The sequence below is a fragment of the Marmota monax genome, unplaced genomic scaffold (assembly GCF_021218885.2).
Source record: "Marmota monax isolate L192 unplaced genomic scaffold, Marmota_monax_Labrador192_F-V1.1 WCK01_AAM20220418_F8-fsc00173, whole genome shotgun sequence".
NCBI classification, from domain to species: Eukaryota; Metazoa; Chordata; class Mammalia; order Rodentia; family Sciuridae; genus Marmota; species Marmota monax.
The window spans coordinates 1,076,380-1,094,375 of record NW_026694620.1 but is presented as its reverse complement, the minus strand read 5'-3'; the positions used below and the strand labels follow the sequence as shown (position 1 = coordinate 1,094,375).

General features: G+C 39.9%; 1 protein-coding gene across 1 annotated transcript in view; it reads left to right on the top strand.

The window, feature by feature from the left end:
• Nucleotides 1–566: 566 nt before the first annotated feature.
• Nucleotides 567–17,996, top strand: part of Map2k6 (mitogen-activated protein kinase kinase 6) — a 110,937-nt gene continuing 93,507 nt past the window's right edge. The window contains exon 1 of the mRNA XM_046422629.2: nt 567–856. Coding sequence (XP_046278585.1) covers nt 841–856 — 16 coding nt within the window. The 5' untranslated portion in view covers nt 567–840. The remainder of the gene's footprint in view (nt 857–17,996) is intronic.

Genomic DNA, 17,996 nt, shown 5'->3' with positions numbered 1-17,996 from the left:
AACCCTGTAAGAAATGAGAACTCCCCAATCTCCCCACCCCAGTCCTACTCCGTATTGAATTTCAGGTTCCTTGAAAGGAACTGACCAGAATCGTTTCTTATTAAATAAAACTTTGCATACTCTGCAGGGCCAAACTACCAACAAATCCTCCAAGCGAGAAAAACATTTTTAAAAATGGACGTGTGAGGGTGAAAGCCTATAGGCAGGAACAGTCCAACAGGTGCTGGGTTACAAAATTAACACGTTGAACACCCAAACAGACCTAAAGGAGCCAAAGCCCTTTAACTATCCTCAGGTTCTTTAGCATGTACTTTAGCTGTTATTTCTGGGGCAAAAAATGTCCTTTCTTGTTGGCCTTGTCGTTTCTTACTACTGACTGGGCGTCTAACTTGTTTATCTGAGTGCAATCTTTCTCGCGCCCATAAGTCTCACTCAGCAACCGAGACGACCACGTTTCCTTAAATCAGAGCCCCGTGGACTACACACGGGAACTACATTACCCAGTAGGCTCCGCGCCCTTCGCAGGAAGGACGTCTGCGCACTAAGATACTCAGTTCCAAGTTTGGAGCTTTTAGCTGCCAGCCCTGGCCCATCATGTAGCTGCAGCACAGCCTTCCCTAACGTTGCAACTGGGGGAAAAATCACTTTCCAGTCTGTTTTGCAAGGTGTGCATTTCCACCTTGATTCTCTGAAAGTCCATCTGCTGCATCGGTCAAGAGAAACTCCACTTGCATGAAGATTGCACGCCTGCAGCTTGCATCTTTGTTGCAAAACTAGCTACAGAAGAGAAGCAAGGCAAAGTCTTTTGTGCTCCCCTCCCCCATCAAAGGAAAGGGGAAAATGTCTCAGTCGAAAGGTAAGAGGCTATTTGCATTACTTGCAAAAATGCAAAGGGTTGTGCATGCATTTATGGATGCATGGATGCATTTTTCGCCTGGCGATTGCATTTTTAAGTTTGAGGTTTTCCACCGCTCAGTTGCATTTCCTGTTTAGTATGTGTCTTTTTTTTGCAGACACAGAGAGTTCCTGTAAGGCAGGGCTTGCAGTTCAGCTGTGCATTGACGTTATTTGCATTCTTCTGCTAGGATTACTGAGCTCTTTTTGCCTTTTGCACAGTCAGGAGAGAGAGAGCAGGTTGGTAGCGTCTAAATGTGCAATGCTTTACATAATTGTACAATTCTTTATTATGCACACATATTATAAGTAATTTTGTGTGCAACAGGAATACAAACTTTTTAAAAAGTCTGTAGGTGAATATGAAAGGTAAAACTTGAGTTGAACTACTAGGAAATTAATGAAATCTTATATTCTTTTGGAAATGAACCGTTTCTGTGCCAAAATTTAGTTAAATTTCCATTGATTTCGCTTTGAACATTAGGCAACTTTTCATTTTTAAAGGAAGTAAAGGTGAACTGTAGATAACAGCGTATTACAAAAAAGTAGACAAGAAGTCTCGTTCTTCCGAGATTTTGCACTTTACACCAATTGCTTATTGGCTCGCAGTATTCAGAAGCTGCAGTGAGGACCGAGATATGTTTGTCCATTTGGGAGATGCTTTGCATCCTGAGGGGAAATACTGGGGGGCAAATTGTACTTTTAACCATTACAGCAACTTATGAGGGAACTGCATGGTTTCATTGACAACCATAATGAAATATTTTAAGTGTGTAATTGCAAATATTTAGTCAGCTATAATAGGTCAGAAGTTCAGGGTCTATGGTTGCTTTCTTTATGTTTTCTTTCAAATTTATTTTTTCCACAATTGTATTTTGCAGGCTTAATATCATCCTGGGGAGGGAATTCAAAACAATTCCTGACAACACCAGAGAGCTGAGGGGTGCTGTCAGTTACCTGTGGGATTCTGGGCCACTTGTTTCAGAACAATTCCTTTTTTAAATAGGAAAAGCATATGCAATGGGAGAATGTATGGAATGAAAAGGTGAGTCAGGGACCTCTGAGTTAGGTTACCTGGGGCACTGTTTGAGTAAGAGCTAGTGAAATTAAAGTATTAGATAAGATTTTTGCCTTTTTTTTTTTTTTGGAGTTGTGTTACCACTTTTTAATTCTACCTGATGAAAATCATGTATCTGAGCCCAAAAAAGGAAAAATATTCTCCAGAGTTCAAAGTAGGACTCTGCTTTTCTTTGAGTATTAGGGGAGAATGACTATATGGAAAGCTAAGGTTGATGAAGAAATTAGGAATTGACATTTTAAGGTGCAGGTATGCCTTAAATAGGGACCCCTCCCCCCATCTCCTAATGAGCAAAGAAGTATCAATTTATAAGGGGCAGTTCATATGCAGGGAAGTGATATCGGCCAAATTATATTCTTATATTGTGTGCATATTCAAATATGTAACAACAAATCCCATCAATGTATACAATTATAATGCACCAATAAGAAATGTGGAAAAAAAAGAAAAGAAGAGGCAGTTCATGCTTTGGTGTATGAATGAAGTGGCATCTAGATACTTTGTATTTGGTGAACATTCACTTATTTATTCAGTTTAGTTTAGCATATGTATAAATATATATTGTGATAGACATGTTTATATATGTATATACATATGTGCATGCATATATGTACATGCATATGTACATTTGTATGCACTTGTGTGTGCACAGGATTTGGGGTACATAAGCATATTTAAAATGAAGTCCTTTTCTTCAAGAAACTTCCCATGTGGTTGCTGAGAGAAGGTATGTGAGGGAATCATTATAACACAAGATAGTAGGCGGCATTGAAGAGAAATGGCATTATGGGAGTTTAGAGACAAAAGTGACCCTTCCACTGGGGGGTTAGTTTGGAAGTTTCATGAAGAATATGGTGTGTACTGTGATCTTTGGACCTTAGGTTTTAAGCTAAATTAGGGTGTGTGTGTGTGTGTGTGTGTGTGTGTCCTCACATGCACGTGCATATGTTTGGGCTCATTTAAAGTAGAGCTCCCTCTTAGCAGAGCAAGTTTTTGAGTTTGTAAGCTAAAGGGATTCTCTTCCATTGTAGGTGTGTCTATATTGGATACATAATCTATAGGTAATCTATACATGGTGGGGGAATCAGCTACTAGGGGTCCTTCAAATCAATTTTCATTTGCCCATTGAATCTTCTTAATTGGATCCTGTTTGGAAAGCGTATCTGGTATGAACATAAGGTTCCTGTCCAAAAGGAAAATTATTGGTAGAAAGAAGTGGGTGATCCTTTTAGAGAAATGGCAAAAGAGCTTTAGCCTGGACTTTAAATGTGAATTGGCCTAATTCAGCTATGCTATCCTCAAATGGCCAAAACTTTTTTTTTTTTTTTTTTTTTGCAGTTCCAAACTTCTTTTTAATACTCTAGCCAAATGAAATGGGAGGAAAAGTGAAAGGTGGATACAATCTCATAGTATTGAAGAATTTAACAACATGTTCAATTCAGGGACCTTTACGAACTTTCTAGATCACTATAATTCGGTTTTACAGACCTCTAATTTAAGGCAAAGCAGAGGCAAAGAATTATAGACTGCCTGGGAGCTGGAAGGACTGGGTTACTTCTTTGCAGCCTTACCAACAGTGAGATTCCGAGAAAGAATTTCTTAAAAAGAAATTTTGTTTTCCACAGTTGTAACTTTAGGTGGTATACTTCTCAGCTTGTTTGTATTAGCTGTCTGGGGTTGAACTGACATTTTTCAAATATTAAAGCACTAGTATGCCCTTTGAGGAAATCTGAAATGTAAGTTAACAGGAAGGGCACCCAGAAAGTGCAGGAATTCCTGCACATTACAGGAAGACAAGCTACAGGAAAAATGTGTCATCTACACTACCCGGGAGAGAAAACTATTGTTATCAGCCATAATGTTCTGGGGAGGGGTAGGGGGGCAGAGATAGGCAGGGAGGGTGATCTGGCATCTCCCAGTTCACCTGAAAATATATAAAAAGTTTGATCCGGTTAAAATACACTCTTTCTCACTTCTCTTCCTATTTGCCTTAAAAAAAAAAAAAGAAGTTTATTTTAGTGTAGCATAGTAATAAGCAAATCATGCAAGACATGCCCATAATGCACAATTCAGAAGCATATAGCAGAGTGGCAGGAAAGAGCTTAACCCCTACTGAGTTCTCTGCTTCTGTAATTCATTCCACTCTGGGAAATGAAATGTGTAAATTTCTCATTCTGTGTAAATTCCTTTGTTAGGTTGTACCAGACGGACTTGTCACGCTCAGCCTGTAATCTGAGCCAGAATGTTTTATAACTCCGTACATCTCAGGACACAAAATCAGAATAGGTACCTTGGGTTTCCTGAGCCGTTTGGACTTTTGTTGCCTTCAGATCTTTATAGCATGAAGTATGTGCCGTGCAAGGGGCTTCATAGGGTCTTTTGGGGCTGAGTTGAATGCTGGATAAAAGGGTTGAGATTTTTATCCTATTGTTTTTCATAGATTAATATCATTTGAACAATTTCCCTAGTATTTTAACACCTGCAAAATCTACAAGGAATGTTTTTAAAACTTCAAAAAATTATATAAATAGTACTTGTTTCTTATACAAACATTTGGTAGAAAAGGAAAATACTAGTTACTGCTGTATATATTTTGACATATATCCTTTTGGACTTTTCTTTATATATTTGTATATGAAAGATACAAAATGTGTGCAAAACTAAGGTCTATTTAGTTACCTTTTATTTCACTTACTGATATATTGTGAAATATTTCCAAGTTAATGTATTTCTTTGTTCATATTACCCAATTAAATTGCATTTATTTAAATAGAATCTTAATGTTTATATTAAGTTAAATTATCTTAAAGTTATATTAATTTTCAATATTCTGAATATTGCCACAATGATCATTCCAGTTCATATGTTATTGTGACCTTAGAATAAATTCCAGGAAGCAAACTACAGGTTATGAATGTCCAATTCTTTTCCATTTCCCATTTTTCTCTCTACCTTTTGAAAAGAGCTTTTTGATTGCTATAAAAAATGATATCTACTCATGGAAAAATTCAAACCAAAGAGAAATTCATGATAAGAATAGAAAACTCACTGTAAGTCACACCACCTAGAGCTAATTGCTGTTAACTTTTTGATGACTGTTTTTGCATTTGTACATGCATACATGTGATTTTACCATATGTGATATTTTCCAACTTGTCCTTTTTTCTACTACTTTGTATCTTGTATGTCTTTGCGCCTCAGTATACCTACACATACTTCTTCACAACTGCATGTTTCAATTTGTAAGAACATAGTTACTTGTTTACTAAATCTCTCATTGGACTGTCACATAGTTTCCTTTTTTTCCCCCCCAGCTATAAATAATACTGCAAGGAGTACCTTCACTTACATCTTTGTATATTTGCCTAATTAGTTCTCTAGGATTAGTTTTAGAAGTGGAAGTCCTCCGCCAAAGGTTATACATGGGTATATTGCCAGATTGCTCTCCAGAGAGGTAACACTAGTTTTCATTCCTACTAATAAACACTGGAAGTGCCCATTCTCTCTTTTCAAGCATTATAGTAAATATTGCCAAATAAATTCCTCTCCAGGGAAGGTTATACTTTTCTTCATCCTGAGCATAATAATCTGAAAAAAAAAAATTCTTTGCCAATTTGATAAAGGATATTTATGGTCTATTCTTATTTGCATTTTTTCAGTAGTGAGTTGAATTTTTCACTTATTTGACATTTGTGCTTCATTTGTTTGAATTTTTTTCTCACAAAATATATCTTTAAAATTTTAGTTGGGAGATCAAATTATTTTCAGAGTGAAGCCAGAAAATTCCTAGATTGTAGAAGTTAAGTAATCATGGGTTGAAATTTGGGTTCGATGCATCCAAACAATTTAATTCCTTGATGAGTTCTAATTTTAATTTTAACCAGAATGTCTTATGTAAATATCACATATTTTATGAACTCATTTTTGTTTATATCATCTATAGCTATCCAGAACCACATGAAAATAATAAGAAAAATGTAATGATCTGATTTAAATTCCATCTGGGAAATAACTTATTCCTGGACATTTTTGCATTTTCACTTATTTCTACTGAGAAAATAGTTTTTCTTTAGTTTTGTAAATAATTTTTACACAGCACAGCACCTGGTTATGTTATGTACATTGTTGAAAATAATTTAATATTTTAGCTTCATGTATAAGGCCCCGAAGCCGATTGGCTTAAACTTACTAGGTTGTTGGAAGAACTGAGACTAGGATCAAGTTTGATGATCTCACAAGTTATATAAATTAATCAGATTTGACATGTTCTTAACATGTTCTTAACATAAATAGAAAGTAAACTTTCTATTTATGTGTCTTGATGTTATGTGATAGAATTTTAGGCTATGAAAGGGATTTTATATTCCAGTCACCTCTTTCTACAAATGAGCAGACTGAGACCTTGGAGTGAGTGATTTGCTTGAAAACACTAGAGCCACAGGTAAACTTAGCTCTCCTGATTCTTTGCCCAAAGTTCTTTCCACCAAACCACACACCAACACTGGTAATCCACATTTATGATTTTTTTTTTTCTCTTTAGAATCTTTAGTATATCTCACATTTTTTGTTTGTTTGTTTTTGTGGGAGCAGGCTGGCAAGAGAGGGGTTGATGGTACTATCAGCAAAGATTGTTTTTCTTTGCCCACCCCCCCCCCCAAATGGTGACCCATGAACCATTATGGTAGAGGTTTTCTTTACCAATTCTTTGCCAAAGGCTATTTTGCAAATGTCCTCGAGTTGATTTCAGTGCCTATGCACTTATGAGTTTTAACTACTATAATTTTGATGATCTTCATTTATTTGAATTTTTTTCTCATAAAATATATTTATCTCTTGGGGCTGGGGATGTGGCTCAAGCGGTAGCACGCTCGCCTGGCATGCGTGCGGCCCGGGTTCGATCCTCAGCACCACATACAAACAAAGATGTTGTGTCCGCTGAAAACTAAAAAATCATATTAAAATTCTCTCTCTCTCTCTCGCAAAATATATATATATATTTATCTCACTTGAAAGCCTTTGCTGGGTAAGTAGAGTTCGTCTTACTAAGTATCTTTGAATCTCTAGCTCTTTTCTTTGGTACTGGGGATTGAACCCAGGGGTACTTTACCACTGAGCCAATATTTCCAGCACTTTTTATTTTATTTTTAAAATTTGAAACAGGGTCTTACTAATTGCTTAGGGCCTTGCTAAGTTGCTGAGGCTGGCCTCGAACTTGGGATCCTCTTGCCTCATTCTCCAAAGTCACTAGGATTACAGGTAGGTGCCACTATGCCCAGCTGCATCTCCAGCTCTTTTAGCATTGTGCCTATAAATACTAGGTGCTCAGTAAATGTTTGACAATGAAATTACTTTTTATTAGCACGGATAGCAATTATTTCCCCCCTAAGTTTTTAAAAATGTTTGGGATAATTAGATTATAATACAGTTTCCTTCCTATGCTTTCTCATTTGCATTAGTAGTTCCAGATGTGTTAGCTTGATTATTTGGAAGTTGCAAGAATGGCATAAAAAGCAACTTAGAATGGCTAAAGAAGTGTCATTTCTCCTCCATAGGTTCTCTAAACAGATGTGAGGGTTGCACAATCCTTTGGTAACTTTGACAGCATTATATATATATATTTTAAATATGTGGAGCAGGGCTCGAGAGGTAGCTCAGTAGTGGAGCAGGTGGCTAGCATGTGTGAGGCCTTGGGTCCAATTTTCAGCACCACAAGGAAAAAAAAAAAGCAGAACTAAGATGAGATGTCTAAAGAAGCCTTTCTGATAAGACTCACATGAAGTTGTCTGTCTTGTGCTGGTTTCAGGAACTGGTTGGTAAATCTGAGGAGCCTCTGAAGGGTTATCAGAGGCAAATTAAACATTTTAAAACATTTTTTTTTTTACCCTCTGACAAGACACAGAGATCTGCCAGGATAATTCCCCAATGCAATGATTCTCCCACTCCCTCCTTGCCCACCAACCACCACCACTGCCTAACCCCTCCCTCCCTGGGTTTTGTTTCCCACTCTCTCCTTGGATGGTCTTCTCTTGCTGAGTGGGGCCATGCATTTTGGTATGTAGTTCATAAACCCCTTCCTTCTGCATTGAGGAGGCTGTTCAGATTATAATCTGCATACAGTGAGGTCCGTCACAGATCATTGTAATCTAGTCAACTCTGCCCTAGGCTGAAGTATTAAACAGATACTGGTGTCTGCCATCTGTAAATCCCTCCTTCTGTCAGATCCTTGAGATCAGTCTTCTTCACATGGACCATTAGCACTGGATCTAGGTACTGATCATTACCCCTCCCACAGACTATCATCATCATCATCATCATTATCATCATCATTGTCGTCATTGTCACTATTTGCCAGTCACTTTTCATGTATCCTGTTTTTGAAGGTCACACAAACTCTATGGGCAGATACTGTTCTCTTTAACTTATACATGAAGAAATTAAATGTTAACAGCTTTCCCACAGCTGGGTAGTCAGTGAGTGACAGAGGCACGAGGTACAGACAGGCCTGTCTGACCACAGTTCTTGTGCTCATAGCCAGCGGTCAGCACACTGTAGCCCCTGGGCCAAATCTAGCTGCACCTGTTGTTAAATACAGTCCAAAAGCTAAAATGGCTCCACTGCTCCCCCCCCCCCTTTTTTTTTTTTTGGCTGTGTTAGGGATTGAACCCAGGGCCTAATGCATGCTAAACACAGAGCTCATCCCAGCCCTAATTTTTATTTTATAATTGACGTGCAATATTTGTAATGATTTACGGGGTACTGTATGACAATTCAATCCATATATACAACTTGTAATGATCAAATCAGAGTAATGAGCATTTCCATCTCCTCAGGTATTATCATTTCTATATGTCAAGGACCTTCAAACTCTTTTCTTCTTTTGAAGTGGATAATAAACTGTTATCTGTTTATTAGACAGATAATAAACTGTAGTTTCCCTACTGTGCTATAGGACATTAGAATCAATTCCTCCTATCTAACTGTAGTTCAATACTTGTTACCGTTTTTCAATGATTTGGAAAAAGAAACTTATATAAAATTCAAATTCAGTGTCCCCAAATAAAGTTTTATTGTAATACAGCTATGGTCGGTTATTTGTGTTTCCCACCTTCCATGGCTGTGTTTTGCTCATGATGGCAGAGTTGAGTAGCTACAACAGAGACTGCATGTCCCCTCAGGCCAAAACATTGACGGTTTGGTCCTTTTCAGACAGTTTGCTGATGCTGCCTTTTATGACTTTACTCAGTTGAGTAATGGGGTCTTTTTGATGATGGGGCACCCCGATTGCTCTCCTTTTTTGGCTTTAACTGGAAGTTGTTAACCTGGATGACTGCTGGCCTGCTACCCCTCCAGCGACCTCTTGGGCTCAGCCCACAGGAAATGTCTGAATGGTGCCTCTTCTAGTTATGAGAATTTAGGTCACTGCTCATTTCCGCTGAACCAAGCCACCCATCTCCTTTAGCCCATCCGGGGGTCCTTTCCCCTTTGCAGGCTCTTGCTCTTTGCTTTCTATTTCTTTTCCTCCCATTGAGAAGCTAATCCTCCCATTAGCTCTTCATCTTTCTCTTCATCTTCTTCATCTTTCTCTTCTTGATCCCACATTTTGTTCAGGGAAAAAAAAAAAAATCTAAAATGACTCTCATGCTGCCACCTTTGCCTGGCTTTGTTGTTTGTCTTTGTGACCCAGCTCAGAGGTTCCCCCATTTCCTGCATATGAAGATGGAGTTCTCTGTCCACAGCAGGACAGACTCCGTCTTCCACAGGGAGGCTTCTGTTTGTCCCCTTCGAGGTAGTAGAGCTGTTTTCTTACATTAACCCCCTAACCCTGGGTGGGCAGTTTTGGGGGAGTGAGTGTGGTTATCCTTTTGCTTACAGAGTTACTTGAGTTGTGGGTATTGTGTGTATTGGGGGAGTGAAGGTTGTAAAAATATTCCGAAAGGGAAGGGGCGTTAAAGGCACGTGAAGACAGGAGAGCTTTGGGGATGAGGATGAGCCCAGCTTTGTTTGTCATATCCAGACTGAGGTTAATTTAAGTCACATGCAACGAAGTGCTAATTCCTACCATCCCAGATGGTATCACTGCTGTGGATTTTTTTTTTCTATGTTCCAGACCCTGTGCTGAGTGATGGGTGTGAATCATCTCATTTACTCTCACTATTGCTCAGTGATTTGATGCTCCATTTCATAGATGAACAAACGGAGGCCAGAAAGGTTTAGATCTTGCCTTAGATGTCAGGCTGATAGTGGCAGAGCAGAGGCTTTTGTCAAGGTCTGCTGAGCCCCAAACCTGAGCTCCTGTCTACTGCTGGCTACTGCTGTAGCTGTGAAACCTGTTGCACCAAAGACATGGTTGGGGGATAGAAAACACGAATGGATTCCGAAGGGATCTGGACTGATTTGGGCATACCGGGGCCAAGTAAGGTAATTAATGGGGGGGCTGGCCTGGGTCTGGCTTTTCATAAGTTCCTTTTGACATATCCCATTAGGCATCTGTGTATCATGGAATACTGAGTCTGACTCATTCGGACTCATAAAGTTGAATTCCAAGTACAAACTTCCTATTTGTTGAAGGAGGCTGATTACGATTGGTCTACTGATTGTATCTACAGCAAGCTTATGTTAAAACATGGCTAACAAATATTGAGTCCATTTGCTGTCTTCTAGGCTGTATCAGAGAAACGAAGCGGACTCTAGCCTTACGTGTTTCCTTATGTGTCCAAGTTAGGCTGCTTTAAACAGAAATAAGAACATGGCCAATGTGGGAGAATACCTAAGGGCAGGAATTCTGCAGCTCCTTTGGCTTAATTAATTCCTTTTCCTCTTTGTTATTTCTATGTAAGTAAATCAAGTGCAGTTTCCACGGAATTAGCAATGAATCTAAATCTCCACTGTTTTCCTCTTACTGGACAGTGTAGAGGGACCTGGAATTGCTTTTCTGTGGTAGGGAAGGTGGGAGGATTTGGGAATGAGTTTTCTTTTAAACCAATGAATTCTTTCTTGACTTTCCCTCCAGCCAAAGCCAAACAGACATATGCTTCAGTTTTCTTCCATGATCCCATGTTCAAGTCATAGGATCAGAAGATCTAAACACTGAGTGAGAAGTTACTTATTCCTTTCCTTTATTGTTTCTCCTTCAATCCCACGTTGGATGGGATGAGTTAGACATAAGAATCAGACTAGAATCTGAAGAACCAGTGGGAACAGAATGGTAGAGAATATGGAAATTATTTTGCAGTAAATATGCATAAATAGCCTTTCTGTGATATTTGAAAACCTTGCAAAGTAATCTCTTTTTATGTACTCTTTCTTCTTCTTCATTTGAAAAAACCAAGAATCCCAAAGATTCTGGATGCACCTAAGAAGGGAACTACTTGGATAATGGTTTATTCAGATCCACTCAACAAATAATTTTTTTGATCAATTGTTATTTTTAAGACATGGTGCTAGGTGGAAATAGAGATGCATTTAACTCTGCTCTTTTGCTTGTTAGCACTGAAGCTTGGAAAAATCTATTTAACCTCTAGCTCCAGTTTCTTCACCTTCTAAATGAAGAGACAGACACTCCTTCACTGAGTTGTTACAAGATTAAACAAGGTCATGTATATGATATGCTTTGGCCAGTGCTTGGCTTTCATTTATTTAACAAATATTTATTGAGTGCACATCTGAGTTTGAGGTGCTTTGCTATAATAATCTCTCCATAAACATAAATTTGTTTCACTCTTCCTTTCCCTCTGGTCCTTAAGAACATTACCAGCTAGCTGGAGGTAAGAAATGCACAAAAATGTATCGAGTTCAAACTAGAATTCTAGATTGGCTTATAAAAGGTACCACGAACTGGGAAGCCTGATGCATGAGAAGGAGCTTAGGAAAGTATTTATGATGGACGTCAAATTGTCAATATGTTTCAGAGCTGATGAGAAATTTGAGTCTTACATCAAAGTAGGTCTGGGAAGGAATCTTGCCTTCCAACATCCAGTGGTAGCGATTGAATGTTAATATAGGTCAACAGTTCCTTTGGAGAATTAAAAGAAAAATTCCCCAGGAAACTAGGATGTATTTTCTAAGAACTTTCTTTTTCTTACCAAGATAAACACTGTAGTTGTGGCTTACGATCACAATAGGTGAGTGGAATATATCATATCTCATACTTTTAGGTGTTTTTTGGATTGTGGAAACTCCAGGAAATCTAGAGGTTAATAGTTAAACAAGGATATCATATCAACCAGGTTTATAGACACACCGTAATTATATAAGCAAACTGTTGGTTCCGTAATCAGTGTCTAGCTAGGTCAGGGAATATTTTTCAGAGCATGGCCACAGCTGTAATTTTCATTTTTTTATAACCTGCTAACATTCCAACTTGCCTTTTCCATTTCTTAGTACTTTTTTCTTCTCTAGAATCATCTGAAATCAGTTTAAGAAGTGAAAAATGTTTCAGGGTATATCTGAATTCTCACTTGACTCACCTCAAGAGTGGCTCTAGAAGGTTCTTGGCTTTACCAAACTTACTTCCTCAAGGATGGAACTGGATACTGGCAAGGGGGTTCATATATATATATATATATATTCATATAAAATACATAATATTTTTAATTTCAGAAAAAAGTACTATTTAAAAGATCAGTCCTATTTAATGGAATTGATAGCGTTAATTAACTTTTTCTTTTGTTATGTTGGTTTCAAAATCAGAGGGATGTATAGCTCTGGGACACATTGGAGCATTTTTTTAAACTTTCTACATTTTTTTTTTTATTGGTGCATCATAGTTGTACATAATGGTGGGATTTGTTGTTGCTTATGTGTATGTGGACATAAGAGAATAATGTCGTTTGGCCCGTGTTGCTCCTCAGCACGTCTCCCCTCTTCCCCTCCTCTCAGTGGGGTATTTCTCCATGAACCTGGTGTGTAGTCATCTTCTTTCTCCTCAGTGACCTCATTCAATCAGAGCTAGAACAGTAGATGAGGGGCAGGAGGACTGAAAATCCTGTGAGTCACAGGACAGTTCTTGCCTCACCTTGCTGTGCAGGCGGAGAGGACGTGTGACCAGCCAGGTAGACAGGACCTGCTGGCCATAGCATCTCATTCCAGTGAATTGCTGAGTCTGCACTTGGGATTTTGTTCCCGAATGAGCTTCTGTTTTTATAGGGCAGGAAGGGGGAAAGGCAGATGTAATCTGTTCCTAAATAGGCCCCAGTGCTGGGTGAATACAGAGAGGAGCAGGATTCTATTTTTACCCTCAAGAAGCTCATAGTCTAGTGGGATGTATTTGTTTTGCTTTGCTGATGTAACAGCATACCGCAAGTTGGGTGGCTTAAATAGCAGAAATGGATTGTCTCGGGGTTAGAAGTCCGAGGTCAAGCTGGCAGTGGGGTTGGCCCCTTCTGAGGGCTGGGAAGAAGAATCTGTTCCTTGCCTCTTCCCCAGCTTGCTGTGGCTTGCTGGTACTCTTTGGCATTTCCTCCTTCCCTTCCTCTTAGCCTCACCACCCAGACCTTTGCCTTCATGTTCATGTGGCCTTCACCCTGTCTGTATCCAGATTTTCCCTTTTTATAAGGAAGCCAGTCAGAGTGGAGCAGGGGCCCACCCTACTCCAATATGACATCATCTTAATTAAGTACATAAGCAACCACCCTGTTTTCTAGTTAGGTCACATTCTGAGGTGCTGGTGGTTGGGACTTCAACATATGATTGTGGCTGGGGACATAGTTCAGCCCATAACTTGGAAAACAAAGATGTCAGCAAACTAATGCTCCTCTGTGTGATGTGCAGGTGAGATCTAGTACAAGATAGAGCCAAGATACCCAGGAGGGTGAGGTTCCTGAGGACGTGGGCAGAAATCAGGAAGCCTGGCAGTAGAGGGAAGACATGGATTTGGCATAACAGAACTTGAAATATGGTTCTCAGGAGGATGAGGAAGTGAAAGTAGACTTGCTCTGGTCCCAAGAGAGTACCCATTCTTTCTTCTGGTTTTCTATCATTAATGGTAGATTGGTTGCTTTTAAATTGGGTATGCTAAATTAGAAAAAACACACACACACACACATACACACACATAAATATGCTATGGCTGCAAGGATTCCCCAAAATTAATTGATATTTAGTGGTAATGAGACTTACATATCAGTCTCAGTGGTTTTCACAAGCGACTTTGACAGATAAAGGGACAGGGCTTGGTGGTTAGGGGAAGAAGGCTTTCTTTCCATCATATCAATAGTCCTAGTCCTCATGGAGCAAAGCACAAGAGGCAGTGGGAGTAAGAACCAAGGATCTGTAGTGAAGCAAACTTATTTTTAGAAAAGGTCTGTAAGGGGCTGGGATGTAGCTCAGGGCCAAACTGCTTGCTTTGCATGAGTGGAACCCTGGGTTAGATCCCCAGCTCCAAAGAGAGAAAACAATAAAAAGAAAAAAGAAAAAAAAAGCCTGTACGTCTTTAAAAAAAGCCTGCAACTCAAGAGATGCCAAGCTCTTGCAATATTGATTATTACTATTATTGTTGTTTTTGTTTTCTGGTGCTGCGGATGAAACCCAGAGCCTTGCATGTGGTAGACAAGTACTCTACCACTGAGTTCTGTCTCCATTCCCTGATTATTAACAAAACGTCTTTTCGATGGTGTATGCACTTATTTGAGTTAATAGGTAGCTTTATTTTCTTAATGTGATCTGGTAACGGCTAGCACAAAATTGAGTATAAAAATACCAGGAGCTGCTTCAGTAGGAGGGGACAATGAGGAAAGAAATTGTTAGGCCTGTTGTCAGAGTAGGGATAAAGTCAGACTAGGGATAAAGCCAGGGGGAAGGAACTTTGCCAGTTCAGAACAGATGTCCATCATCTGTCAGATTGTCCTGCCAGGGGGTTGATGGCGGCAGGCTTCAAGTGTGGGGCCAGATGGGCAATCCAGAGAAAGTCACAGGAAGGTGGAGGCCAAGGCCCAGGCATCCCTCAGAGCTGGGGGGGGGGTGGTCTTGGACAGGTGATCCAAATCCCCAAAGGACAGGTGGGTAGCAGAAGATAGGCAGAAAGTCAAGAATGAGACGAGTCAATGTGGAAAGGAGAGAAAGAAAGAATAAACAGATATCAATTGGAAATCAGGGACTGAGTGAAAGGGCCCCAGAATCCAGGCTGCAGAATCCAGGCAGTAATAGGAGTTTTTATTGCACACTGACTAACCCTGCCTGTAAGAAACGAGTGTCCACCTCACCTGCTTCTGTCATCTTCAGAAGCAGACTGTTCGTCTGGCTCTTGTGGGGAGCCTGGGGAGGTAGGGTATAGAAGGACACGCAGAAAAAGAGCAACAGAAACTAGTCTGTCCAAAACGAGCCCAGGCCTATCCTCCACACTGAGTACTTCTGCTGAATGGGACCCACAGTCAGGGGAAGTCAGCAAGTGGAGAATCGGCTGGGCTGTCAGGCCCCTGGGCTGAAAGAGAAACCAGCTCTCAGTTGACTCTTGCAGGTGAGCAGGTGAACACAATCCAACAAGAAAAAGCAGCTCTGGGGCCTAGCTACCTCATGCACAGCTGGGGAGAAGAAATGAAAATGCCAGAGGAAGGGCTCTGTTCTGAAAATTCTGTTCTAAAAATATATTGGGGGATGGAGAGAGAGTTAGGACCTGCCAAGTTTCTCACTCATTTTTTTTTTTTTTTTAATTTTGGTACCAGGTATTCAACTCAGAGGTACTCAACCACTGACAGGGTCTTACTAAGTTGCTTAGGGCTTTGATAAGTTGCTGAGGCTGGCTTTGAACTTGTGGTCCTCCTGCCTAAGCCTCCCCAGTCGCTGGAATTACAGGAGTGCGATACCATGTCTGGCTCCTACTCTTTGATTCAGTGTTATTATTTATGGGAATCTGCCCTATAATAGTCATCACTGTGTGCCTACTATGTGCAAGGCTTTTTGATAAGTACTTATTTACTAAGCACCTTAAGCTTTGGGATAGTTCTAAAACCTTCATGATAAGTAGGTGATATTTATTCTCATTTTACAAAGGAGCAAGTTAGAACTCAAGAGACTAACTTTTCCCAGATCATCTAGTTAGTGGATACAGAGCTGGAATGTATTTTATTAAAAAAAACAAACAAACTATACATATGTGTGTGTGTATGTGTGTGTGTGTATGTATATATATATATATATATATATATATATATATATATATATATATATATAAAAATTTGTGTGTGGTACTAGAGATGGAACCCAGAGCTTTGTGCATGCTAGGTAAGTGCTCTATCACTGAGCTATACCCCCAGCCAAAATTCACTACTTTGTTAAAATAGTGAAAAATAGAAGCACCCTTACTGTATAATCATGAAGAAATAGCTTAGGTTATTGGATAACTGCCTGATACAGTCAGTTATGAAGAGAAGACAGTTGTTTGTGGAAAGATGCTTCCGACTCAGGAGGAATTGCTACAATATATCTGGTGTGTGATTACAGATGTGTTTGTGTGTATTTTGTTTTACCTCAAGTAAAAGAGTCTTAATTTGGGAAATTTTCATTGAATCCATTTACAAGAGGTGCAGATGACTCTGGTGGTTTCTGAATGACATATTCTCTGACTCCCTTCCTCCTTCTTGCTCTTCTCTGGCAGAGTCCCTCATTCTGCTTTTTCTCTGAGGTTCTTCTTTGCCCTCTGCCTTCCTCTTTGGACCAGGCTGACTCCTCAGTTTGCACCTGGGTTGAAAGAGCGTTAGCCCTGCAGCTATATACAGTCTTTAGTCTGATACCAAATTCCTTATCTTAAAAAAAAAAAAAAGAAAAGAAAAAGAAAAAGAAAAATCTGATGATGAGTGGCTTCTGCATTGCCTGGATCATGCTCATGAATTTTCATGTGGACTAGGTCCACCTCGAGGTGCTGTCATCTGGGAAAGCGGCATAGGAGGGGAAAACACATGATTGACATGATAAGCAGACTGGAAGGAAAGGCATGAAAACACAAAAGCAATAAATATGGCTGGTTATATGCTGAAAAGAAGCTCTGGCAGTATTGTGACCTGTGGTGTTTTCCATCATTTTTTTTTCTATAAAACTCTTTGTAAAGTTGCATGGATTAATAATAAAGAATTCGGTTCTTGCATCTTCTTGGATTTGCTCATGTTGTCTGTGAGTGAGTCGGCTGAGATCATATATGCTGTCATTTTTTTGTGTTGCTGGATGCCTTTATAAAAAGACCACTGGAGCCGTAGAAAGAGCGATATGACCATCTGAGGAACAAACGAAGGCAGTGCCCCTGGAGAACTACACAGGAAACACACACACTCTTTCTAATGGCTAAACGACAAAGGCAGGATTGTCCAATGATGTGACAGCTGCTCGAGTAATGTAGTGCAAATGGTCTGGGCACTGGATAGCAGACAAATGCAAAGACAAGACTTTGGAATCATGGACTGTTGCATCTAGCAGGGACCTCAGATACCTTCTAGGTCAACCCCTCATTTTATAGACGAAGCAACTATGACCAAGAGAAATTAAATGATTAGAAATGTCAGGCATGGAGGACAGAACTCCTGAAACTCACACCTGAGGGCACATCTTGATGCTAAGTTAGCCTTTGAGTCTCTGGGGAGCGCTTACATTCCTTCTACAAAGACAGAAGGCAACCCTTGAGGCTTAAAGATAAAAACCAGGAGAGAGAGAAAGAGCCCTGGGCATAGTAAGAATCGAATCGGGACCTTGGTTTATTCACTCGGTCCTTGCACGACTGAATGGCTCTGTTCAGTTGTGCATGCCACCAGTCACCCGTTTACTCACTCTCTGGACATTTATTCTTTGCTTCTCTGTGTCATTCACTGCTAGGCACTGAGGAGTGTGCAGAGATGATTCCTATTTTCGGGAAGCTCGTCTTCTAATGGGAGACCCAGCTTTGGTGTGGGAAATGGCAAGAAAATCCAGGAAATCCTAAAGTTCAGGGAGGTTGGAATGCAGGGGTCCTGGGGCAGAGAATAGTGAGAGATGAGGGAGGAGGAACAGTGGGGCCAAGGAGGGCCTTGCAACAGAGGAGGCATTCACTGCTGGACTCCAACAC